The 22,562-nt window shown below is 37.2% G+C and overlaps 1 protein-coding gene across 2 annotated transcripts in view; it reads right to left on the minus strand.

Moving 5' to 3' along the window:
• Positions 1-21,982, minus strand: part of LOC120803761 (paired box protein Pax-7-like) — a 65,591-nt gene extending 43,609 nt beyond the window's left edge. Inside the window, exons 1-4 of one of the 2 annotated variants that reach the window (XM_040152621.1) lie at positions 21,898-21,982; positions 20,760-20,995; positions 20,428-20,557; positions 20,101-20,229 (exon numbers count right to left, since the gene is read on the minus strand). In XM_040152621.1, coding sequence (XP_040008555.1) covers positions 20,101-20,229; positions 20,428-20,557; positions 20,760-20,995; positions 21,898-21,982 — 580 coding nt within the window. Of the gene's footprint in view, positions 1-20,100; positions 20,230-20,412; positions 20,558-20,759; positions 20,996-21,897 lie in introns of both variants that reach the window. The other variant, XM_040152622.1, reaches the window with a different exon arrangement.
• Positions 21,983-22,562: the final 580 nt, after the last annotated feature.

Genomic DNA, 22,562 nt, shown 5'->3' on the forward strand with positions numbered 1-22,562 from the left:
CTTTGCTACTGGACATTGGTATTTCACCACCTCCAAACAGACAAAACAAAAGCGCTAGTGTGCATTACTGAAAATTTTTTCCAACACCTTTGTGGCTAACTGTGAAGGCTAAAACATATCACACACCTTTTGGCCAAAATACTAATCCTGTTGGTGGGATAACATTCAGCTCTAGTCTGCTTTCATAGATGTTAGCTAATTAAGGGTGTTCATTTTCCGGATGGTAAGGAGCTCAAATGCTTTTAAACATAGTGTTAATATCTTTTGATATTTACAGCTAAATCAGAAATATAATAGATGTCATAATCGTGGCTGATTTGAACTTCTAACCTTAGAAAAATGCATTGAAAACAATGTAACCCTACAGTCGTTGCTATTAGCTCCCAGTGTTTGGAACTATTGACATCTCCACTGTCTGCCATTGCTGGAAAAAAAAAAAGGCCTAATAAAGTCAATGGAGATGTCATCAATCTCTCTTAATTCACTCAGTTTATGGTATGGAGATAGGGCTGTGGCCCAGATTCTAGAAATACATATAAATGTGAGTCCTCACAGAGTAAGCTCCGACCCCTGAGAAAATCTTGAACAGAGCCAGATATGAAAGCTCTAATAATTATTCATTATTCATTTACTCTATATTTTCTGTGTATTTTATTTTACATTATGAAGGTCTAAATACTGTTTCAAAGCTGCTTTCGCACTGCCTGGAATTCAGTTAAGGTGGAGAAATGATTTTAATCTTTTGTTTTATTTTATTTTGTTTTGTTTTGTGTTTGGCTTAAAAGTAGTCAAAATTGTGTAATTAGTACTAGCTTCAGTTTCTTTTATCAGTGGAAGCATTCAGTACAAAAAATCTTCGCATTTGCTTGGTGAAAATCAGCAAAAATCAGAAAAGTTTTTAAAGACTTTACAAAAACATTTGTTTTGCTATAATTTTTATTATTTAATTATTTTAATATTTGGTTATTATAGTTTGCGTGTTGTAATATCTTCACCTTGATGAAGACCCTGTAAGGTTGAAACCACTTAAAGTATTGTTATTATTATAATAACTATAATAATTATAATATAAAATATCAATATACCTATGAAATATTAATATACCAAAAAAAAAAGGATTCTTTACTTTTTTTCCCTTATTCTGCCTAGGTGTGCCTCAAGAACTATTCTCTTTTATGACCAAATTTTCCATCTTCAGGAACCCCTAAAGGTTACCTGGCCTTACTAAATATGAACCTGACTGAGGTCTTTCATGTTTTTGGGGGAGCATACACTGTTTGGATAGTATTATTTTAGAGTGGCCAGAAAAGGAATCCTAAAAATATAATTTATCAAACTTATCAAAACACGGAGAGATGACCCCTCCTGTGATGACTGACTGTCGTAAAACTGCACTGTAGAAACAGTGGGTTTGGGTGGAGAATACTGACAATAATGTTCCTACTTTGACCAAGACATGGGGACAAAGACTGACAGAGCTCTGAGGGTGTTGCATGAAACTAATTATGGGTCATTTGAAAATCATATTAGTTCCAGTATAATTACACCCAGGATCTGCTTTCAGTTTTGCTCCGTTGGCTCTGACCAGTGGAAAAGACTACATTGGTTCAACAAATGATGAATTTATTAGTGCAAAAGCATTTCTTCCTCGCAAAATGGCCTGTTGGTGCTTCAGTTTTGTCCACAGCTTTTGTGTTTGTGTGCATGAGAAATGAAAGAAGGAAAAAGTTTTGGTAAAAGTCTTTTCTAGTGTGTTGTTTTTGTTAAGGATCTCTTTATCTGTTCAACTTTAGGGCAGGATTTAACCCATCAGACGGCTCTCATCACTGCTGACATTCTACGTTTTCACACCATATGTAGCTGCTACACACCTCCCTTCAACATGACAGAATGTCAAGTTAGTTTTACAGTGCATTCAGAAAGTATTCACTTCACTTTTTTCACATTTTGTTATGTTGTAGCCTTGTACTAAAATCATTTAAACACATTTGTCCCTCATCAATATACACACAGTACACCATAATGACAGTATTTTAGAAATTTTTGCAAATTTATTAAAAAGGGAAAACTGAAATATCACATTGACATAAGTATCCAGACCCTTTGCTGTGACACTTGAAATTTAGCTCAGGTGCCTCTCATTTCTCTTGATCATCTTTGAGATGTTCGTACACCTTGATGCGAGTTCACCTGTGGTAAAATAAATTGATTGGACATGATTTGGAAAGGCACACACCTTTCTATATAAGGTCTCAAAGCTGACAATGCATAGCAGAGCAACAACCAAGCCATGAGGTCGAAGGAACTGCCTGCAGAGCTCAGAGACAGGATTGTGTCGAGGCACAGATCTGGGGAAATGTACAAAAAAAATTCTGCTGCATTGAAAGTTCCCAAGAGCACAGTGGCCTCCATAATTCTTCAATGAAAGAAGTTTGGAACAACCAGGACTCTTCCCAGAGCTCGCTGCCTGGCCAAACTGAGCAATTTGGGGAGAAGGAGCTTGATAAGAGAGGTGACCAAGAACCTCATGGTCTCTCTGGCTGCGCTCCAGAGATCCTCTGTGGAGATGGGAGAGACTTTCATAAGGACAACCGTCACTGCACATGAAAGTCACTTGGAGTTTGCAAAAAAGCACCTAAAGGACTCTTAGACTGATTCTCTGGTCTGATGAAACAAGATTGAACTGTTCTGCCTTAATTCTTAGGATCCTATCTGGAGGAAACATGGCATCACTTATTACCTGCCAAATACCATCCCAACGGTGAAGCATGATGGTGGCAGCATCATGCTTTGCGGGTGTTTTTCAGCAGCAGGGACAGGGAGGCTGGTCAGGGTTGAGGGAAAACTTTACAGAGCAAAGTACAGAGGTATCCTTAATGAAAACCTGGTTAAGAGCGCTCAGGACCTCCAACTGGGCCAAAGGTTCACCTTCTAATAGGACAATGACCCTAAGCACACAGTCAATACAACGCAGGAGTGGCTTAGTGAATGTCCTTGAGATGCCCAGCCAGAGCCCTAAACCCAATCGAACATGTCTGTAGAGACCTCAAAATAGCTCACCACCAATGGTCCCCATCCAACCTGACAGAGCTTGAGAGGATCTGCAGAGAAGAATCGCAGAAAATCCCCAAATCAAGGTGCACAAAGCTCGTCGCGTCATACCCAAGAAACGCTGCCAAATGAGCTTCAACTAAGTAGTGAGTAAGGGGTCTGAATACTTATGTCAATGTGATATTTCAGTTTTTATGTTTAATTTAATTTGCAAAAAATTCTAAAATTCTGTTTTTGCTTTGTTATTATGGGGTATTGAGTGATGAGGGGATTTAAAAACCTTTGATGGTGAAACTACCCTGCATTTAGGGAAATGAGATTTCCTGACAAGAGTAAATATGTCCAATACACAGATAGACCAGGACATGTGTAGCCTTGCTGAGAACAAAGAATGGAATTAGCAACCATCTCTGTATGTACACATTTAACATTTTGCAAATACATTTCAAATTTTGTGACTATTCAGAAATGTCCATTAAAATGTTTCCTAGTGATGTTGATTTAAAAAAAAAAATCTGAGTGGCATTACACTGTAAACATATTTGCAGTTTCAAATAGTATAATTTAGACATGGTTGGAAGCACTGGAAAAACTGTTGCATTTGCTACATCAGTACTGTACACTGTATATATTGTACTGTAGATTATATAGTATACACATGAACTTCCTAATGCATACATGCAAGCTCATGTACTCTTACAGTACATGTTTTTATAATGTGGATGGGTCATGTGAATGTCAAACTAAATCCAATTCATCTTCATTGTATTGAGGTTGAGGCAGAAATCTCAGCAACTGGATAAAATCAGAAACTACCTGATTGGACGGACACCACTAGTGGAAGTTTTTTGTAATTTGAGTGAACGGATACCCTTACTAAACATGATAGCTAATTCCTTCAAATATACTGTATTTACCTTCCATTCCAAAGACCTCATCCTAAATAAAAAGAGAGGGTACAAACTCCCAGCAGTAGAACTCCAATAACGAGGTCCACTGGCCTTTCCTGTCTTCAGCAGCTGAAGAGCTTTGACTGTAGGCACGTGAATAGATGGGGACAGAGTGAAGTGGAGGTTGTGGCTCTTTTAGCCGTCTTGTCCTTCCTCTGAAGACCCTTTGTAGACCTCTTACTGGTAAGCTGCTTCAATGACAAAGTGGGCTCACCTAAAACAACGGAGGCCCGGGAGCCTCACGGAGGCCTTTCAGGGCCAATAGAGGAAGTACCTCAGGGGTCGCTGGCCATGAAAGACCACAAACAGTCCCGCTGCACTCTGCAGGACTTCAGTAAACACTTCTAGACTGAGTCAATGAAGCTGAGCAGCCGCACAATTTAAGAATTAAAGAGGTCAGATGGTGCCAAGGCATGACATGGAACAGACAGATGGGGGAGGTTGTTGGAATTGATGCCAATTTTTTTAAATGAAGGTATAGCTGCATTTTAACATATTAAAGTTTCACACTTTTTACCAACAGTATTTATCAGCTAGATTACAATGCAGTGTCTAAATGAAGTCCAGAATAAAAGTAGTCATCTTTCAGCATAATTGCACCTGCTATGGTCATACATTTCTCCAAACCTATACGTGTTTATCAGTATAAATACGCTGTGTGCTTGCTAATGTCAATCACCCTTAAGACCCTGAAGAACATTTATGTCACCTATTGAAATGGGAATATGACTAATTTTATGCCAACTCTACAAATTGTATTCTATAGCCAAAGAGCTCTGAGTTGATCCTGATGGTTTTTATTCAATAAATATGTATTTTGTATTAGAGCTTACTAAAATATCAGCTACAGGTACATTTCATTTTTGCTGCTATGGCATATTTTTATTTGAATTGCAGATTTTTATGCCAGCACAATACAGGGCCTTGAATTGAAGGTCTGAACACTCGACTAATGAGGCTAAAGCCAAAGTTTTAAAAATTATTCCAAGAATACAAAAGAAAGTAAAATAAAATCTGCCAGTTGGCACGAGAAGCTGCTCCGTCAACAAAGGCCTCAAATTCAAGCCCAAATGGGCAAAACTGAGCTGAAGCTGAGACCAGCACCGCAACGACGCCGCTTTCTCTGCACACGCTCCCACTCACACAGTTCAGCATTGTTTCTGCCTTTGTTCCAATACAGCTCCACACAATGGTATTTAGTCACAACTAATGCAGCAAAAGTGTACAGTAAGCAGCAGGAGTGCAGTGTGTGCAACATAGGCAGTTTCACAATGATGAGTAAAATATTTTCCAAAAGATGTTGGAACTCTCTATGCTGAAAAATCCAAACTTTTGTTGTTTCACTAAAAACACTTGACTTCAGCCACAAACACAGAAAGCTATAGAAGCTGTTACATGCGAGTTGTGCGCTCTCATACAAAAGTAGTTGTGTGCTACATAGAACTGGCACTGTACTCAATCCAGCCCACACAAAGATGCTGGCTTTATCAAGGCATTATGTCTTAGCAAACTGCTATTAATGCAAAGTCTTTATCTTCTTTCCTCCACAGGCACTGGCATGCATGTGTCTTTATTTAGTAGATAGAAAATAGCCATAAACAAAAATTGCCGACTGTCATTATAAATACTGATAAAGATTAGAGCTGGGAGCAAATACAATAATAAGAGGCACTCTTAAGATATACTCGACACAGCAAAGCCCTCAGTGGACAGCTGCAGGCTTAAAGAAAGCAATTGCAGAAAGTTTTAAAGAGCAATAGAATAATCTTATTTTAGGAGAAAGTAGATTACCAATCAGAGCAGCGCAAAGCAAATGAAATGATTTGTGCTTGTTGATTCTCTATACAGATTCTTGTTAAAAAGCTTTGAAATGCCCTGATACGTTCGTAGGAGATGGAGGGATAGGTGAGCTTTTCATCTGCTGCTTGACACTCCAGAAGGGAAAAAAAACTATCCTTCTGCTGATGTCCCTTTTCAGGCTACTCTAAGACGGCACAAGCTTTTTCACATATGTGTCATACACTGTGCATTATATGGTCATAAACCCGTCTAAATCATCTATGTAAAAACATAAGAGGGAACTGTAAATTACTGGTGTTATTTCAAATTACTCTTATTGCCGATGAAAGCCACCTAACATTCAGACAATTAGCCTCTAAAACACACTGCAAAGTCAAAGAAGGACACCTCACTGACTTTTAGAAGTTTTAGTATTTTGTTTCAGATAGGGTTGTGATTAGTTAGTAGGTTAGGTTATTTAACAATATAGGACACAGTTCTAAATTTTTAGCAATAAGCAGCAATGCTAGGTTAAATTTTTCTAACATCTGTTTTAGATAAAAATATTCAACACATGAAAATATACAGTTTATAGGATTTTGTTCCACTTAAACACTAGTGTTAATTTTGTCAGCTATTTTTAGATTTAGTCTTAGTCTTGAGATTAAAAAAAATCCATGTTAGTTTTAGTCATATTTAGTTGACCTCATCATTTTTATTTTTAGTCTATTTTTAGTCTACTGAAACTCTGGACATTTTAGTCTGGTCTTAGTCAAAGAAAAACATAAAAATTCTAGTCTATTTAGTCACAACCAAGAATTAGCATTTTAGTTAAACCTCAGCAAACGGTTTTCAAATAAGATTTCACCCAACTGATTTTAACAGTTAAGTTTGTAAAGATGTAATGCAATCTAACCCTTGCAATATGAGTCAATCAGAAAGTAACAAGAAAAAAGAAATCATAGTCAAAATCATAATCAAAAAGAACCTTGTACAACAGCCCTGCGAAATTTTACCTTTATAATGTTCAGTTTTGTCAGGACTGTGCCAGAAAGGTGTTGATTTTATTCTGTAATTTTGTGGGCCTTAGTGGTATTGTTGTACTAGATCGTGTTATACAGTCAGTGTTTATAATAGGTTGTACAGTATCATTTAAATAAATTTGCGAAGAAAATATTTGGAACCTCTTTGCACACAAAGCAAGCTAAGTACTATACAGCTAAATACTGCCCAACAGACTTTATTCAGCCCAAATCAATCTTCTACATTATATGCTCTGCATTTTAATAACCAGCAAAGGTCACATAGACCACATCTAGCTATCACGGACCCATTCAAAATCGACAAGACCTGAAACGGGTATGGCAATTAAGTTGTGTGTGCTTTAACATAGATAACATGTTTGATACTACACAAAAACAAACTTGTCTCAAGCAAAAGGTTGGCCAACGTAGTTGACTGGGCTACTGACTTTCAGTAAGACTAAATGCCCTTCTGCAAGCAGTATAGCAATTTACTGTTGTTGTTAGATGCTAATAGATAATGTTCCACCACTTACCTTTATTAGTTGGCTTAATATGGCTTTATAAGTAAAGTAACATTATTTAACATCTTAATGTTAGTTTACCTCAGTGTCTGTGTCGTGAGCCTTAATGTGTCTCTTCAGGTTTGTGTTTTTTTCCCAGTGATTTTGTAGCCACAAGGCCTCTCTCCTGACAACAGGTTACTACACACTTATTTTTTTATTATATTTGAAGTGGGTCCAAATATCAACCCGTTTTGTTGCCATCATGTTCGTTTCCCTTCAATGTAAGATATCTGATCATAGTTAAGTCCGATATAGCACTGTTGTCAGTGCGTTCCTGGGTTCACTGGTGCAGTGCTGGTGTGTAGAATCACCACAGAGATGATTCGAATGCGCAGGAAGAGAAATGTGCAGCGCAGCCATTCAAAGAGGGACATTTAGATTATATAATTGTTTGGAAAAAATGCTCTGTGTATTTTGTCTCCTCTTTTTTCAACAATGAAAGTATAGGGAGATTTTGGTAAAGTATTTATTTTTTCAAAAACATTTTACTCTCGTCTTCTTTCGTCAACAATATAACATGTTGATATAGTCACAGTTAATGTTTAATTAACTGTGCCATCTCGCCATCGTCTCGCCTTAGTCATGGAAAAAAAAGTTGTTGACAAACATAATTAGTCACAGTTTTCGTTAACAAAATTGACTCAAATAAATGCACAGGAAAAAAAATTGATGATTTTACCTCATGGTTTTTCATTCTTTATGGACAATTAAAACATATCAAAAGAAAAGCCATAGTTATTGTGCAACAAGTCCTCCAACCTCTGATACACCCAACAACACAACTTATAGGAGTGTACCAGTGACAGGTATAGCAGAGCTTTGTCATCATGGTAACAATAATAAAAATGCAGTTAAGCTTGTGGAATGGTCACAGTTTGGTTAGGTTTAGGCACTAAAACTACTTGGTTAGGTCTAGGAAAAAATTATGGTTTGAGGAAAGATAAGTATTTCCTTAAGGTTGCAGGACCTTCGTCGTCACGGTTACAATAATAAACACGGTTAAGGTCGTGGAACAGTCATGGATAAAGGAAATAACACTGATATTTAGTTTCACACAGGAAACCAAACAGTGGTCTCCTGTGTGAAAGTCCTGCTTTTTGTTGGCCAATCCATCCTCTTAACATGGACTTTGTCACTCTTTATACTACGTTACCTGACTTCCCCCTTTGCTCCCATCATAATTACTTTGGCTGCTAGAGGTTGCCTGACAAAAAAAACAAACTATGGGTCGTATTAAGCTGCTGCACAGATGATCTATTGGCTGCTCAAACCTATTAAGTGTAGCTTAGTCTTTGACTGTGTGTTCCTTGTTGGACAAATACATGTTGTGTTTCTAACTACAGTGTATTTGACTTTTAGCAACATGTGAGGTATATTAGTATTTAATCTTGTAATTGTCAGACTGAATGGTTGATTGAAGTGTGGAGTTCGGGGTGGGTGTAGTCACCCAGAGCCAGTGAACGCTTAAATGAAGGCAGTAGTTTCCAGTTTAAGACAAACCCTGCTGTTTGAAGCTGAGCACTCCCTCTTGCACCTGGGTGCCCCAAAGTTGCTGCACTCATCGCTGGTTATCATTCCCACAGCTGATGGAGGGGGGAGAAAATTTCTGATTTGCAATACTCTGAGGACATTTTGATTTCCTTTGTGTATGAGAGCAAAGAAACTCAAATAAGGCCGAGAGAAATATTCCAGGATAAAGCAGCTAAGGAGCATAAAATTGAAGATTTTATTGCCATTAAAAGGCACGGGCTGATGGTGGTTTTTAAGTTTATCAGTAGTGGTAAATACTAATTAGACTTAAAATGCACCCCCACATTATGACATAGAATCTGTCCACAATGAAGGCTGTTCATTTTTTACATACAGTCCAGACCAACAGTATTTGGACAGCTTAAAATTTTTTGGTCTTCAGGCTCTGAGCATAAGACCATTCAATTTTAAATAAAATAATGGATACTACAGTAAAGTGTCAAGTCTCAGATTTAATTTGAGTAACTCCACCTGTATCTAAATGGCAACTCTCAACTCTTAGTTATTTACATACAGTTTGTGTATGGTTTAAACAAATGAGATATAATATGGTAATTAGTGTATTTTAGAGATGTTGGAAGGTGGATTTTGATACCTTTTCACGGAGCAAGGGTAGCTGTTTCCCACTGCTTACAGGCTTTACGCTAAGCTAAGCTATCTGGTTTCTGGCAGTACCTCCATATTTACAGTTCATACATGGGAGTGGTATTGATGAGAACAGCTAACTCTTATCAAAAAAGTGAATAATCGTATTTCCCATAATATTAAAGCATTCTTATTTGTTTATCAAAATAATTGCAACCATTTCAACACTGGAAAGCATTATTCTACACTCATGCGTTGTATGTGGTTTGAATTGCTTAACATTTTTATTGTTTGAATAGGTTTTGATCATTTCCAGCATTAATGCAGAATCACTGTTTTTGTCACAGCATTAAATACACACAGGTCTGAGATTACACATGACTCAACCAAATGAGTGAACAGTCCATGCTAATACTGATTTGAGTTCACACTGTTTTATGAATTGCAACAACTATTGACATAAATGTTATTTTAAACTGAAACTAACTTTTCTCAGCACTTTTTTAACTGCTGCTTCAAATTTTTTCTGTAATTTTTGTAATAATTGCCACTTCAGCTCATTTCAGTGCTTCATCTTCAGGCAAAACTTAATTTTCTTTAGTATCTTTCTATACAAACAAAGCTCCAAAGACTCAAATGTTAGGACATTGAAGTACTTTCATATCTTTACACTGCAAATTTTAAGCTGAAAGAACTTTAAAATGCGGCTTTTTCAAGTGTTCATTTGTTCTCTCATTGGCAGTTTGTATCCCACCTTAACATTCTTTTTTCATCAAATGAATTGAAATCATTTCAACATTACATAACATTCAGTTTGGAAAAGAGCAACAACTACCGAAGTTGGCTGGCTAAAGGACGTTGGCTGGCTATAGGAAGCACAAGGTTTTTAATTCCATCAACATCAACAGCAGTCAAAAGTGTAGTGAGTGGACCGAAGCAAACCCTCCCCCTGCAGATGTACATTCATTCAAAGCAGGAGCATTAGAAATGCCGATCAGCTCAGCAGCACAGAGGAGAAGCTTTCCTTTCAGCGTTTTGCTGTTGTCTAGCTCAATCGTGTCACTTTGAGGGAGTCTATTCAGAGGTATTCATGCATCTGCCTTCAGGCTACAATGGCCGCCACTTTTTAAACTGTCAGCCTGCTTGCCTCAAGCCTTTGGTTTATATATTTCCTTTTCTTTAATAAACTTGGAGGAGTTCATCAACTCCTTCAACAGCAAATCCAGGCACAAAACAACAGACAGGCCTCCTAGTCCATTCTAGACTTTTTTTCCCCCTTTTTTTTCTTGTTGGTAACTCTTTGTTCATCAGAGGACCACATCTAAAAGCAGTCATATAGCTGCCTGATCAGGGCTAAAATGTTAAACAAAACTGATTTTAAGGCCAGCATTTGTTAAAAGGGTAGATTCTTCAAACCAAATCTTACTTTCAATTTTCAAACATGAACCTCTCTCATTGATTCCCGCTAAAAAAAAAAAAAAAAAAAAGACTGTGATCACATCATCATCCCTGTGGAAAATAATGCCTCTATTCCAGAAAATATGACAATATGGCCCAAAATGTACTCACCTTTACATTTTGGAGCTAATCACATTAATCGGTTTCGGCAAATTAAATGAATTTAAGGTGAATTGATAATTATGAATTCACTGAAAATCAACACAGATCATCTAGTTTCAAAGCGGTACTTTAGAAAAAGATAATTCTATTTGGAAATGTGTTATAATATTTCAAACATACAGTTTTATACATGATGCTCACACACTCAGGTTTATTTTACTGAGGAAATCCTGCAGTCTGTTTTGCATTAATCTGTGTCACTAGATTTATATCAGAGAGACACAAGTGCAATTTGGATTCTCGTTTGTTAGATACAAAGCACACATAATTCTGATTGGCTGTTGTTTTTTAATATAATTACTATTCTTACTATATTAAACTGCAAAGATACTAAGAAAAACATGCAGTCTGTAACAATGATCACTCAAATAGGTTTCACTGTAAAGCCTATGCCTGACTGGTATACTCTGAACTAATAGTTGAGTGTGGTGCCGATGAACACTGCTGTCCCACAATGCAATGCACAACAAAAATGGAGGAGCTGCTCCCAGCTGGAAATATTGTGGACTGTGATGTGAAGGCTCCAATTACATCTCAGAATAAATCAGGAGTGTGAATTGTGTGGATAAAATCCTATTTCCAGTGTATGTAATTTCATTTTGCAGTGTTGTGATATTGTTTTCTGGAAAATCATGTAAGAAACTGTTTAAGGATACATGACAAGACAGGTCTGCCTGTTGTGGCCTTATCCAATGAATTAAAATCTGGAAAATAACGGTACTTTAATACATTGATGCAAAAAAACAAAAAACATGACAAAAAACCAACTGTAAATCTGTAAATCCAATAGTTCCCTGAAACCGTCCTAGTATTGCTCATAATGGCCTGATACAACTAGAAATAAAATACTGCTAGATATGTCAGTATAAATAGTAATGGGTAAAACCTCAGGTAGCTGGCAAATCTATTGTCTTAAGAGTACATAATTGTCAGTTCACTCAGCCCTGAAAGAAATAAAGTAATTAATTGTTTTAAAACAGATTTGTTGGGGGTTTTTTTTGTTTTGTATTGGTTTTTTGTTTTGTTTTGTTTTGTTCTTTTTTTTGGGGGGGGGGTCAATATTTCCAAATTAGAAATTGGCAGTATCATTGCAAAGCTGCAGTATGATATAATAATAATAATAATAATAATAATAATAATAATAATAATAATAATAATAATAATAATAATAATTGTATAGCACTTATCAAAAACAGAGATTTAGTTTAGACAAAATGAAAAAAAAAACAGAAACCAACCTGCATACAAACATAAATACACACAAGCAGACAAATTTACCCAAATTGATTAAGGTTGTAAAATAGACTTAAGATAAAAATACTATAATACTTTGGAGAAACATGTAAGACATTGCTCTCCACCACCATCATCCTTAAAACTGTTCTGGAGGCTTGTGATTGAATGACATCTTTCTGATACACTGCATCTTAGACCTTAATTCTTTTGTCGCCAACCTGTAGATCAAGGTTTTTTTTCTAAATATACATTCATATTCAACTCATTACTGCCAAGGTCTAATTAAGCATACATTTCTCTCTGAAAGAACCTCATAATTCCAAAATAACAACTTATTTTATCATCCGATGTGATGAGAGAAAAAAGCCAGAACATTTGTTAAAATTTTATAAATATATCCCATGATATATATTTTCATTGTAATTTCATTGTATGAAACAGGTACTGATAAAATACTTACTGGTTCCTATTGATGCTTAAATTTAAATGACTATGGGAAAGAAGGAATTATCAATTGGGCAATTTAGAGGAAAGGAGAAAAGAATTATTCTCGGTAACTACAGGGTACAGTACTGAGAAACAGAACTGAAGTTTGGGAAAAATTGTGTGAACAACCTTTTTCTTATTGTGTAAGTACAGAGAAAAGCCAGTCAAAATAATTAAAATAATATAATAATTACTAGGTTCCTTATTAAACATTAGAGCTCTTTACTCTACCTGCATCTATATGTTATATTATCACATGACTTTATTAAGTTGTCATTTTTCCTCCTCTGATGACCAACGAAACCTTCCATAGCTGTGCACTTGACAAAGTTACGTCTGTTTTCTAATCCAGCATACCTGTTATGAGCTGCTGCAGTGTTGGACCAACATGCCTGCCAGAAGCAAATTTTCAAAAATATAGTCCCATTTGTCAACTTGTCCTTTTTCCAAATGAAGTGGAAGACAAATAAGATAATAAATCCCTATGTAGTGGCTGCAACTGAGGTCCCCTTTTACATTGTATTTTCTCCTACACATTGCAATAACGTTTGTCAATGGTTGAAACTACAGTGTGTATTTTATATAATGTTAATTTAATTTATCATTATGTAATTTAATGATTAGGGGGCCGTAACATACAAAAGTAATTCAATTTATCTCATCTAAAATGCACAATCATTAGTGCCTATATCCCCATAGTCTTGTTTTCTTTTACTTACCTACATTTACATATCAGCAGGAACTGATCATTTTATTGGTACTTTGTTCATACAACATAATTACCGTGTAAGTTTGGTTGCCTACAATCATTAATGCAGTATAAAGTGTTACCGAACATTCTGTAAAACCAACTAATCCAGCATTGCTCCTGTTTAGACTGTGGTCCCTGATATATTTCCATGAGGATGCCTTGTGAACAAAGCTCAGTTTCTGGCCTGAGAGTGTATTAAATATATGGCTCAAATTATTTTAATGCAGTGATGGAGAAATGGCCATTAATCCACTTTCATACCTTTCAGTAGCGTGAACATTTTCTTAACCCCCCCAAAATTACGGGGCCTTTATGCCCCAGTAATCTCTGTATATTTAAGGTCATTTTCTAGCCAATTACACTGGATGGTTGCATTTGGTGAATGTGATTTCCTCCACAGACGGATGGAGAAAACCATGAATAAGTCATCTAATAGATCCGAGCACACAGACTTCCGTATGGAAATTTTAATCACTATTTTAGGGATGCACTCAGTCACATTGGGGGGGATTGGGGGTTTACTGGCAGATTCCACAATTTTTAGACTTAATATTGCCTTAAAATAAAACAAAGGACTTGGATTCATGACCTCAGTATTTCTATAATCCAGCGTACGGCCCTGATATTTATTTCAATTTTTGTTCATATCATGAACAGTTTGCTTTTTTATTCTGAATGTCATCTTCTCCATTGTTCAAGGATCAAAGGCTATATTATGTTGTCCCATTGAATAGCAAGTGACAAGATAATGCAAATCAACATGTAATCTACTGTAGATGAAAACAATATGCAATGATCCTGTCCAATATTTAATTTAAGAGACAAATACTTTTGTCTCTCGTGTAAAAATATATTCATTTGTAGATGAAAGAATAAACCTAAAAGACATTGTCTCACAAAGCAGTGCACCATTTTTGGACAGAATCATTTTATCAAGGAGCTGTCTTTAAAGCCAGCAGTGTTTGATCCTGCAGCTAGCCCTGAGGGAGCCGAGGTGGTGGGAGAAAACTCTCTGAATGGTTTGTCTATAACAGGCTCTTGGGCCAAATGAGTTGGATTAAAGCAGATATCTCAATGCCAAATCCTGACACAGTGGCAGCTAACAAACCAATCAAGCACAAGATATCAAGATAACCTCTTAATCCCTGTATTTTTTCCTTAATATTTTCCCTTTTTTAAAATGAAAAATCTTCAAACTCCAGAATCTTTTTATGAGTGCACCATTCTGTCAAATGGAAATATACATAATTACATGAACATTTCCTCAAAATCAGCCTGACATATTTGGTATGTCTGTAAACTTTAAAATAAAGTTCTATGTGTTTGAAGAAAGCTTGACTCCTAAATGGGTTCATTAAAAACTTGTCCATATATAATATCTATATCATTTTCCTATAGAATAACAGCATGTTTTATACACATTTAACATCTAACTGGAGCAGCACAGATGCAGTACATGAGCTCTCCAATTCTGGGATTCACCACAAGATGCAGTGAGGGCTCAGCTTAATTAAAGACCAACCAAAGTGCTGACATTTTATTAATTTGCTGTTGCCATATTGTTTGTGCTATGTGTTGTGTTTGCCATTGTCCTGTGTGTATCCTTTGCAAATGGGCTGTTAATGGGATGCCAAGGCTTCTGACTGCCCTCAACCCCACTTTGCCTGTTTGCTCTTTGAGCACTGCTCCTCTTTTGTTGGCTGATCAGCTTCCCAATGGGTCGCCAGACAAGATTCTTGGCATTTGTCGGCGAAATGAAAGGAGGATTAAGGGATGGCTACTGAACACTCCATGGCAAAGAAGAGGGCTCCTACTCTCCTATTCAAAGCCCCCTCCCAGTTCAGCAGCTAGCCTTTATATATATTTGTTTTCTCAAAGACATTATTGGGAAGTCCAAAGTGCTACACGAAATAAAGGAAAATCAACAAGTAGGTCAGGCCTGAAAAAAATGTTAATGGGTGTTGAAAAAGAGAAGACACCATGCAATTATTTGAATTCTAAGTTGTAATTACAACAATTACAGCTGTAAAGTTTTCATGACATAAGCTTTAAAATAATGCTTCACATGGTGCTGCAATTAATGTTTTTTATATTCGATTAATTTATCAATTACTTAACCGATTGATCTTTAAAAGTCAAAAAAATAATAACAAATGCCCATTAATGTGATGTTGTCAAAGGAGTTAGTTAGTTAGAGGAAATTGAGGAAAGCACTATGGTAGTTGGGTTAAAACCACTTTCCTCTACATTTTGTTTGTCCACAAGTAATAATAATAATAATGATGATGATGACTAATATATAATTATTATTAATATTAATATTAATTAATTAATTTTTTGGAAGTCACATTCGCTGGTAGAGCATGAATTCAGCATCACGATTAACCAGCTTTCAGCAGAATATCATTCTATTATATGAATACGCGAGACCAGACAGGTCCTGTCTCATGTGGCAAATGGCCTTAAATTAATATACTGGCAAACCGCTAATATGATCAACTCTCATTGTGGCAGTGCGAACAAAAATGTTTCTGATAAGCAAAAGCAGCAGAGGATCAAAAGCAGCTTCCTCCTCTCCTCGCCTACTTTTTCCTCCTCTGTTCTAAAAGTCAGTAAAACAGTGCATGAATCCTGTCCTCAGGTCTGCCTCAGGTCAGCATGTCACCACAGCTGCTGCAGTTAACAGCAGCATGAATATTAGAGCAGGAATAGCCTTAGTGTCCATCGTGCTTACTTCTTCCATACTCAAATTAAAACACACTTCCATACATAAACCTCGATGTGGGGTTTCCATGCCATAAGTAATTGCTTTTGTATTTACACAACATTTAAAAAAAAAATTCATTCCACAGAAGCTATTTTTATGGCTGATGCCCCAAAAAGGGAAAAAATCCCTTTCACTAAACCCTAAACCTCTAAATCTACAGTCATATACCACCAGAGCAACCAAAACAAGCTAATATCCGTCACATATATGATATGTGCATGATATATTTGTGATAAATGCTTAAATTAATCGGATAATATAAATATTATTTGGATACAATGTAAATGATTAGGGGTTAAGATGGCATTAATTTGCTGATGTGACAATTTTTTTGATGAAAGAACTGACAATACATTGTTATTTTGTCATCCTGAAGAATTATTAGTTGTAAGAACACGATCAATTATGTCTAAATAACTTGATCTATTAATGATTGTAGGCAACCAGACTTTCAGCTTTTGAACACTTAGGGGAGGGCTATATAATGATATATATAGTATATACTATGAGATGATAAAATTGTGTCTATCATCACAGATGTTTCTATAGCATTTACACCAAGGTGTCCCTTTAATATTTCTTGCTGCATCTGGCCATTGTGAGTAATGTTGCAAATCAATGATCAGGATTAATTTATGTAAATGTTGGATTTTTATATGAGTTTTGCTTCAGTGAGATGGTATTTTTTCACTGGATTGGCCATTTCTTCCTAAAAATTTACATTAGCCTAATACATTATGATATTGCAATATATAATCACATAATAAGTACGAGTATTTTGTCCAAATCACCCACCCCAGGTGTTTTTATATTGTTTCCAAATAATTTGTTGATGCTGTAATGAATGATATAACATACTGTTGGTCTCTGAAATAAGTCTGTAAAACACTAAATATTAGCTCTTCTCAAAGATTGGAATCACTGCTTAATGGCTGTTTTAATGGTTGTTTAGAGATGTGCCAAAAGTGACTTCCTGTTTGAAACATATGAGACCAAGATTGCAGCTGAAGTTAAAAATTATATTAAATTAAGCTTCATCATGTTTACTCTAATTTTTTGTTTAGTCACTGCAAGGGCAAAATTAGACAAACATCCGTCTGTTTGATGTCTTCAAACTGCTAATTTACTCTGACCCACAGTCTGAATGCCCAAAACTGTTCATTTTCGATTATCATAGGAGATGAAGTGCATGTCAACACAATTATCATGATGACAATGATGATGATATCATTATTACTACTGATACCACTCTTCTGTGTTGCACCTTGGCTTACAGCCCCCTTGTCTCTTTTTTTAATATGTCCCGTAAAAATGTGAATTTTTGGTGCGAGGCAGTGGGGAGGAAAGGGGAGGTTAATCCCAGTTTAATACACAGATTCACAGCCCAGGACCAAGGCTGTGATGATTGTGTTATCTACAGCCAACATTTGGGTCTCCCTCAATTTCAACCCGGCAAAATAGCTGGGAGAAAGTGCAGATGGAGTGGAGCAAGTGCAGATGCCCGGGGAAAATTGTTATTAATAGCTGCAATAGAACTTCCCACAGCCTGTGCTCTCTGTAAAGCTGCTTCTCGTCACTTCCACTGGATTTGTTTGAAGTCCTCTCTCCATCTCCACTGTCAACCTTCTTTTCTTTCAACCAGGCTTACTCTGGACTCCAAAATTGACGCTGTTTTTTTACCTACAGTAGGTTACGCATATCTTTAGGAAACAGCATATTGCCTGAATGGTGCGTTAAAGTGCAGGTGAAAAGATTATGCATCAGTCATTTTCATTGGAAACCTCATGACAGATACCGTATATGGTTTCAGCAAAAGCAGACAGCCATCCTTAACATCTATCAAAACTGAATATAAAAAAGAATGAAGAGATGAGAGATATGATTATATACAGTGTAGGCCTGTGATTTAAAACATATAATACATATAATACATACGTGTGGAGTAATTTCTAATATGCAAATGTATGAAAGCACTATTAGAGTAATTAGCCTGTAAATTGGCTAATTGTAAAGATTTAATTATAAATGTCTCATAATGTATTTTCTTGTATTGATTTTATGTGTATAAGTATTTTGTGACTGGTTTCAGGGGTTGTACAGAAATTAAGTTGACTAATTTTGTATGTAGTATGTAGTCTACCCCTTGCTGCATATTAATGCTAGCGTATAATGTGAAAAAGTACCTCAACTGATGACAAATTAGAGTAAATAGTACTCATCCATGTGTTTGTTTCAGTCACAGTAGTACACAGTGACACATCTTTCATTCATCCTAATTCTGGTGCTAAAATACACTCTGGCTCTCCCTTAGATTCTGCCAACATGCCACCAAAAGCAATGCCATAAAAACAAATGAAATGAATATTTAAAAATACAATCTAAACAAGACGAGAGGAAACCTTAAAATCTCATGAATTTGCGCCGCAGGCTTTACACCACGAAGTCAGCCGCTGAAAGATGAAAGTGAAAAGAAATAAAAGGCTCAATTTAATCTGCTTTAAAGCCCTTCAACAGAACGCATGTGCCTGGAACTGTGAGAGTGAGGGCTGATAGGGGATAAATATATTTCTTACCATGCCTTCAAGCTATTACACCCCTCTCCAACACAGATGCCTATTCAACAGACACCGGTTTCATTACCATCTGTAATAGGCTAAGTCTTCAAATTATTAAATGCTAGGCCCGGGTGACAGAAAGACACTAGCTTGGCTCGTTTGAAGAACGTGAAAAGGAGGACTTTTTTTTTTTTTTAATTTTGATTGGAAAAAAAAATGTCACCAGTGGTCAGGAAACACTACAGGCCTTAAGTCGGACAGCTCATCCTGCAAAATGCCAAGACGCTCCAATCAAACAGGCCTACAAGACAAACCACAGCTTCTGTCCTTTGAGTGAGGACAGAAGCCCCGCTCACACGTACAGTTTGTACCCAGCAATCTTTGACAAAACAAAAACAAAAAGTAGAAACATGAATTCACTGAGAAACATACTTTAAAAAACTTAAAATTGTCGTAACTATCTCATAGTATACGGAGGCTGCTAAAGGCTAAATATGTGTCAGTTTTATAATTGCAGTGTAAGAGAAATGTCCATTAAATGTAGCTTAAATTCTCTCTTAACCATTAATGCTTAATAACTATTTCTAGAATTCCTTCGGCCTATTAGCCTACGGATCAAATTTGATTTCGTTTGAAAAGGATTCAATCAATGCACATTTGATTAAAATCTTACTTTAACACTTTAAAGAGGGTGGTGCGTCTTAAGGTAAAAACATTTTTGGATTAACATATAGGCCACTCCATTTGTGGATCTTTTTTACTCGTCGCAGCATTCAATTTTATGAATGCAAAATTTTTTTATCCTATCAGGTTAGCTCATTCCTCTCTTTTTCTCATATCAAATTGTCCACACATAGCTCCTATACAGGCCTCTGTAAGGTCGCCGGCCCTTGGCTCCTCAGTGTGAGTAGTGTCCCTGTCAGGCCGCCTGTAATTGATACTGACTGACACATCGGTCATCTGTCAGCATCGTTTTCAAGGGAGCGTTTAAGCAGCGCCACAGGAGCCCGATCCACTCCACTGCTCCCCATCATAAATAATTAAACGGCTGCTGTGTCTGCTGGGAGAACAGCTTAAAGGAGGAAAAACCGAAACGACAAAACGCCCATTTAAGACCAATTTGTACGCAATTCATCGCGGAGACAGTAGTCAAACCAACAGCTGTCCACACGGTCTTGGCTGTGCGATCTCCACTGGCCTACCTTTGTCGCCGAGAATGCCGTCGATGCTGTGTTTGGTTTTCTTTTCTCCGTCTTCTTCCTTTTTATCACACTCGTCCTCATCGTCTTTTTTTCCAAATCGAGCTCGAAGTACACGGCTGATCGAACTCACTGCGAATACAAAAGCAGCTTCAGTAATAATAATAATATATAATAATAACAATAACAATAATATCTATGACCTTCGTTTCCCTAAAAGTTACAACCTTGGGCTTAATTATCAACACTGTTTTTCTATTCATTCGAATAGGAAAATGGCAGAAAATGAAAAAAATATAATTAAATTCGGCTTACCAGGGGAGGCCTCACCTGAAGGGACTGTGCTTCTGTCACACACACCGTCCTTCAGAAGCTTATCCCGGATCTCCCAGCTGAACATGCCTGGGTTGTCCCGCTTGTACTCCTCTATCCGCTTCTCCACGTCCGGCGTGGCTACCTGCTGCAGGTGGGCCGTAAACGTGTAACAGAAAGAAAGAAATAAAGAATAATCAAACTGCATTTAAAATGAACGGTTCATAAGCTGTAAATAAATAGGCCCACAATAAATTCACATTTACTTGATTCATTATTATTATTTTACTATTATTATTATTATTATTATTATTATTATTATTATTATTATTGTTGCCGGTTCTTCTCACCCTGGGCTTGCTGCCTCCAATCGCTCCGGGCCGGATGGACCCGGTCTCCTGGTAGCGACAGAGGATCTTGGAGACGCAGCCGTGGGAGACCCGCAGCTGCCGGGAGATGACGCAGGGCCGGATCCCGTGGTGAGCCATCTCCACTATCTTGTGTCGGATGTGGTTGGGCAGCGGCCGGCCGTTAATGAAGACCCCTCCAAGCTGGTTGACCCGTCCCTGGCCCAGAGGAGTGGACACTGTGGGGGACACAAAATCACACTCAGCATGGAACTGTCATCCTCAACCATTTTATTACAGACATTAATGGGATAACATTAGAAACACTTAGAGGAAAACATTTTTACTTAAGATAAGTGTTGCGTTTTCTCAGGATATAATTCAACTGAAACGTAGGCCCCAACATATTAATGTAGAACTACTATTATTCTATTAGCTATTCACTCAAAAAACTGAATACATATAAATTGTGGCAACAAATGACATTTTTTTGTTAACAAAGTGCCATTGACCCCGAAGAGGAGGTGAAGAGCCCCTTCTGTCCGTCTTCATTATTCATCTCACGCTGTCCAAATATTGATGTAATCCTCGGCTTCTCCTTCTTGTTTTGTATTTGATTTGAATTTCCAGGCGCATGGCACTTGAAGAAATTCTATATTTTTGGTTATAGACTGTCTATGTTTCCGTTCGGGATTTAGACTAATTTTGAATTATATGGCAAAATAGTCACTGGATGATTAATAAATGAAGTGCACCTAAGCTTAAGACCTTTTAGATTTAGCTTTGTCAGCTAATATTACGTCTTATTACAATTTTAGTTAGCTTACAAAAGCATTTTTAACATGTGAAAAAAAGTTGTTGTTGATGTAAGTCCATCATGGTAAAAACTAAAAAATAATAAATAAAAGGGGGGGGGTTAAAGTAGTCTACTGTAAAAACAAGGTCTTGGCTATTTGTCACGTTAAACCTCCTCCAAGGAGAAGTCTTTCATGTTTTACTCGGCAGATTTTTATTTTCAAATTGAGCACTCAAGTTTTCAGTCTCCTCACAAACCTCCTCTCTGTCAGTGTAAAAGGCCTAGCAGGCTGCTCCAGGCTGCTGTGAAGCCGCACCCCTCACTTGCTGTTCGACTGAAGCCTACCTTCCAGGGGGAATCCAGTGCGGGGATAGTTCTGTCCGGCAGCCGGGCGCATCATCCGCGGTACCGTTCCTGGTAAAGACGACATTGTACCATTAAAAAAAAAGAAAGGATACAAAAAAGAAAACAGAAACAAAAAACAAGGACAAGTTTCTATTTGTCCAGTTCAAGTGTAGCCTTGTTGGTCACAAGTGTTTTGGAGGTAGAAAATATCTGACAGATCCAGTGTGTGGCGGAGGAGAAAAGGGAGATTTAATATCAATATGAAAGCCCCCGAAGCAGTCAGGCTAACAGGGAGCAGGCTGAGAGGAAATTCAAAGGCAAAGTGCAGCGCTGTGTGTGGAGCGGCGGGTGAGTCCTTACACTGTTAATATGTTCACAGTATAGAACTGCTCTGTCTCTGACAAGAGCTTATTTAACCGGTGTGAAGGCTGGACTATTTTGACAGTCTCCCGGACAAGTCTGGGCCAGGCGGGCTCGAGAAGGGGGGACGGGTCGCGATCACCGATAGGCTCGTAGAGCCTTCTCTTATTCGAAAGGGATATGCTCCAACAAGTTTCACCAGCCAATGGGAACGAAGGGATAAAGATGCACACACACACACACACACACACCGTCAAAACAGCACATACACAATACACTCACACTGAAATTATACATCAGTGGCC

This window comes from Xiphias gladius, chromosome 18, assembly GCF_016859285.1.
Source record: "Xiphias gladius isolate SHS-SW01 ecotype Sanya breed wild chromosome 18, ASM1685928v1, whole genome shotgun sequence".
Lineage (NCBI taxonomy): Eukaryota > Metazoa > Chordata > Actinopteri > Istiophoriformes > Xiphiidae > Xiphias > Xiphias gladius.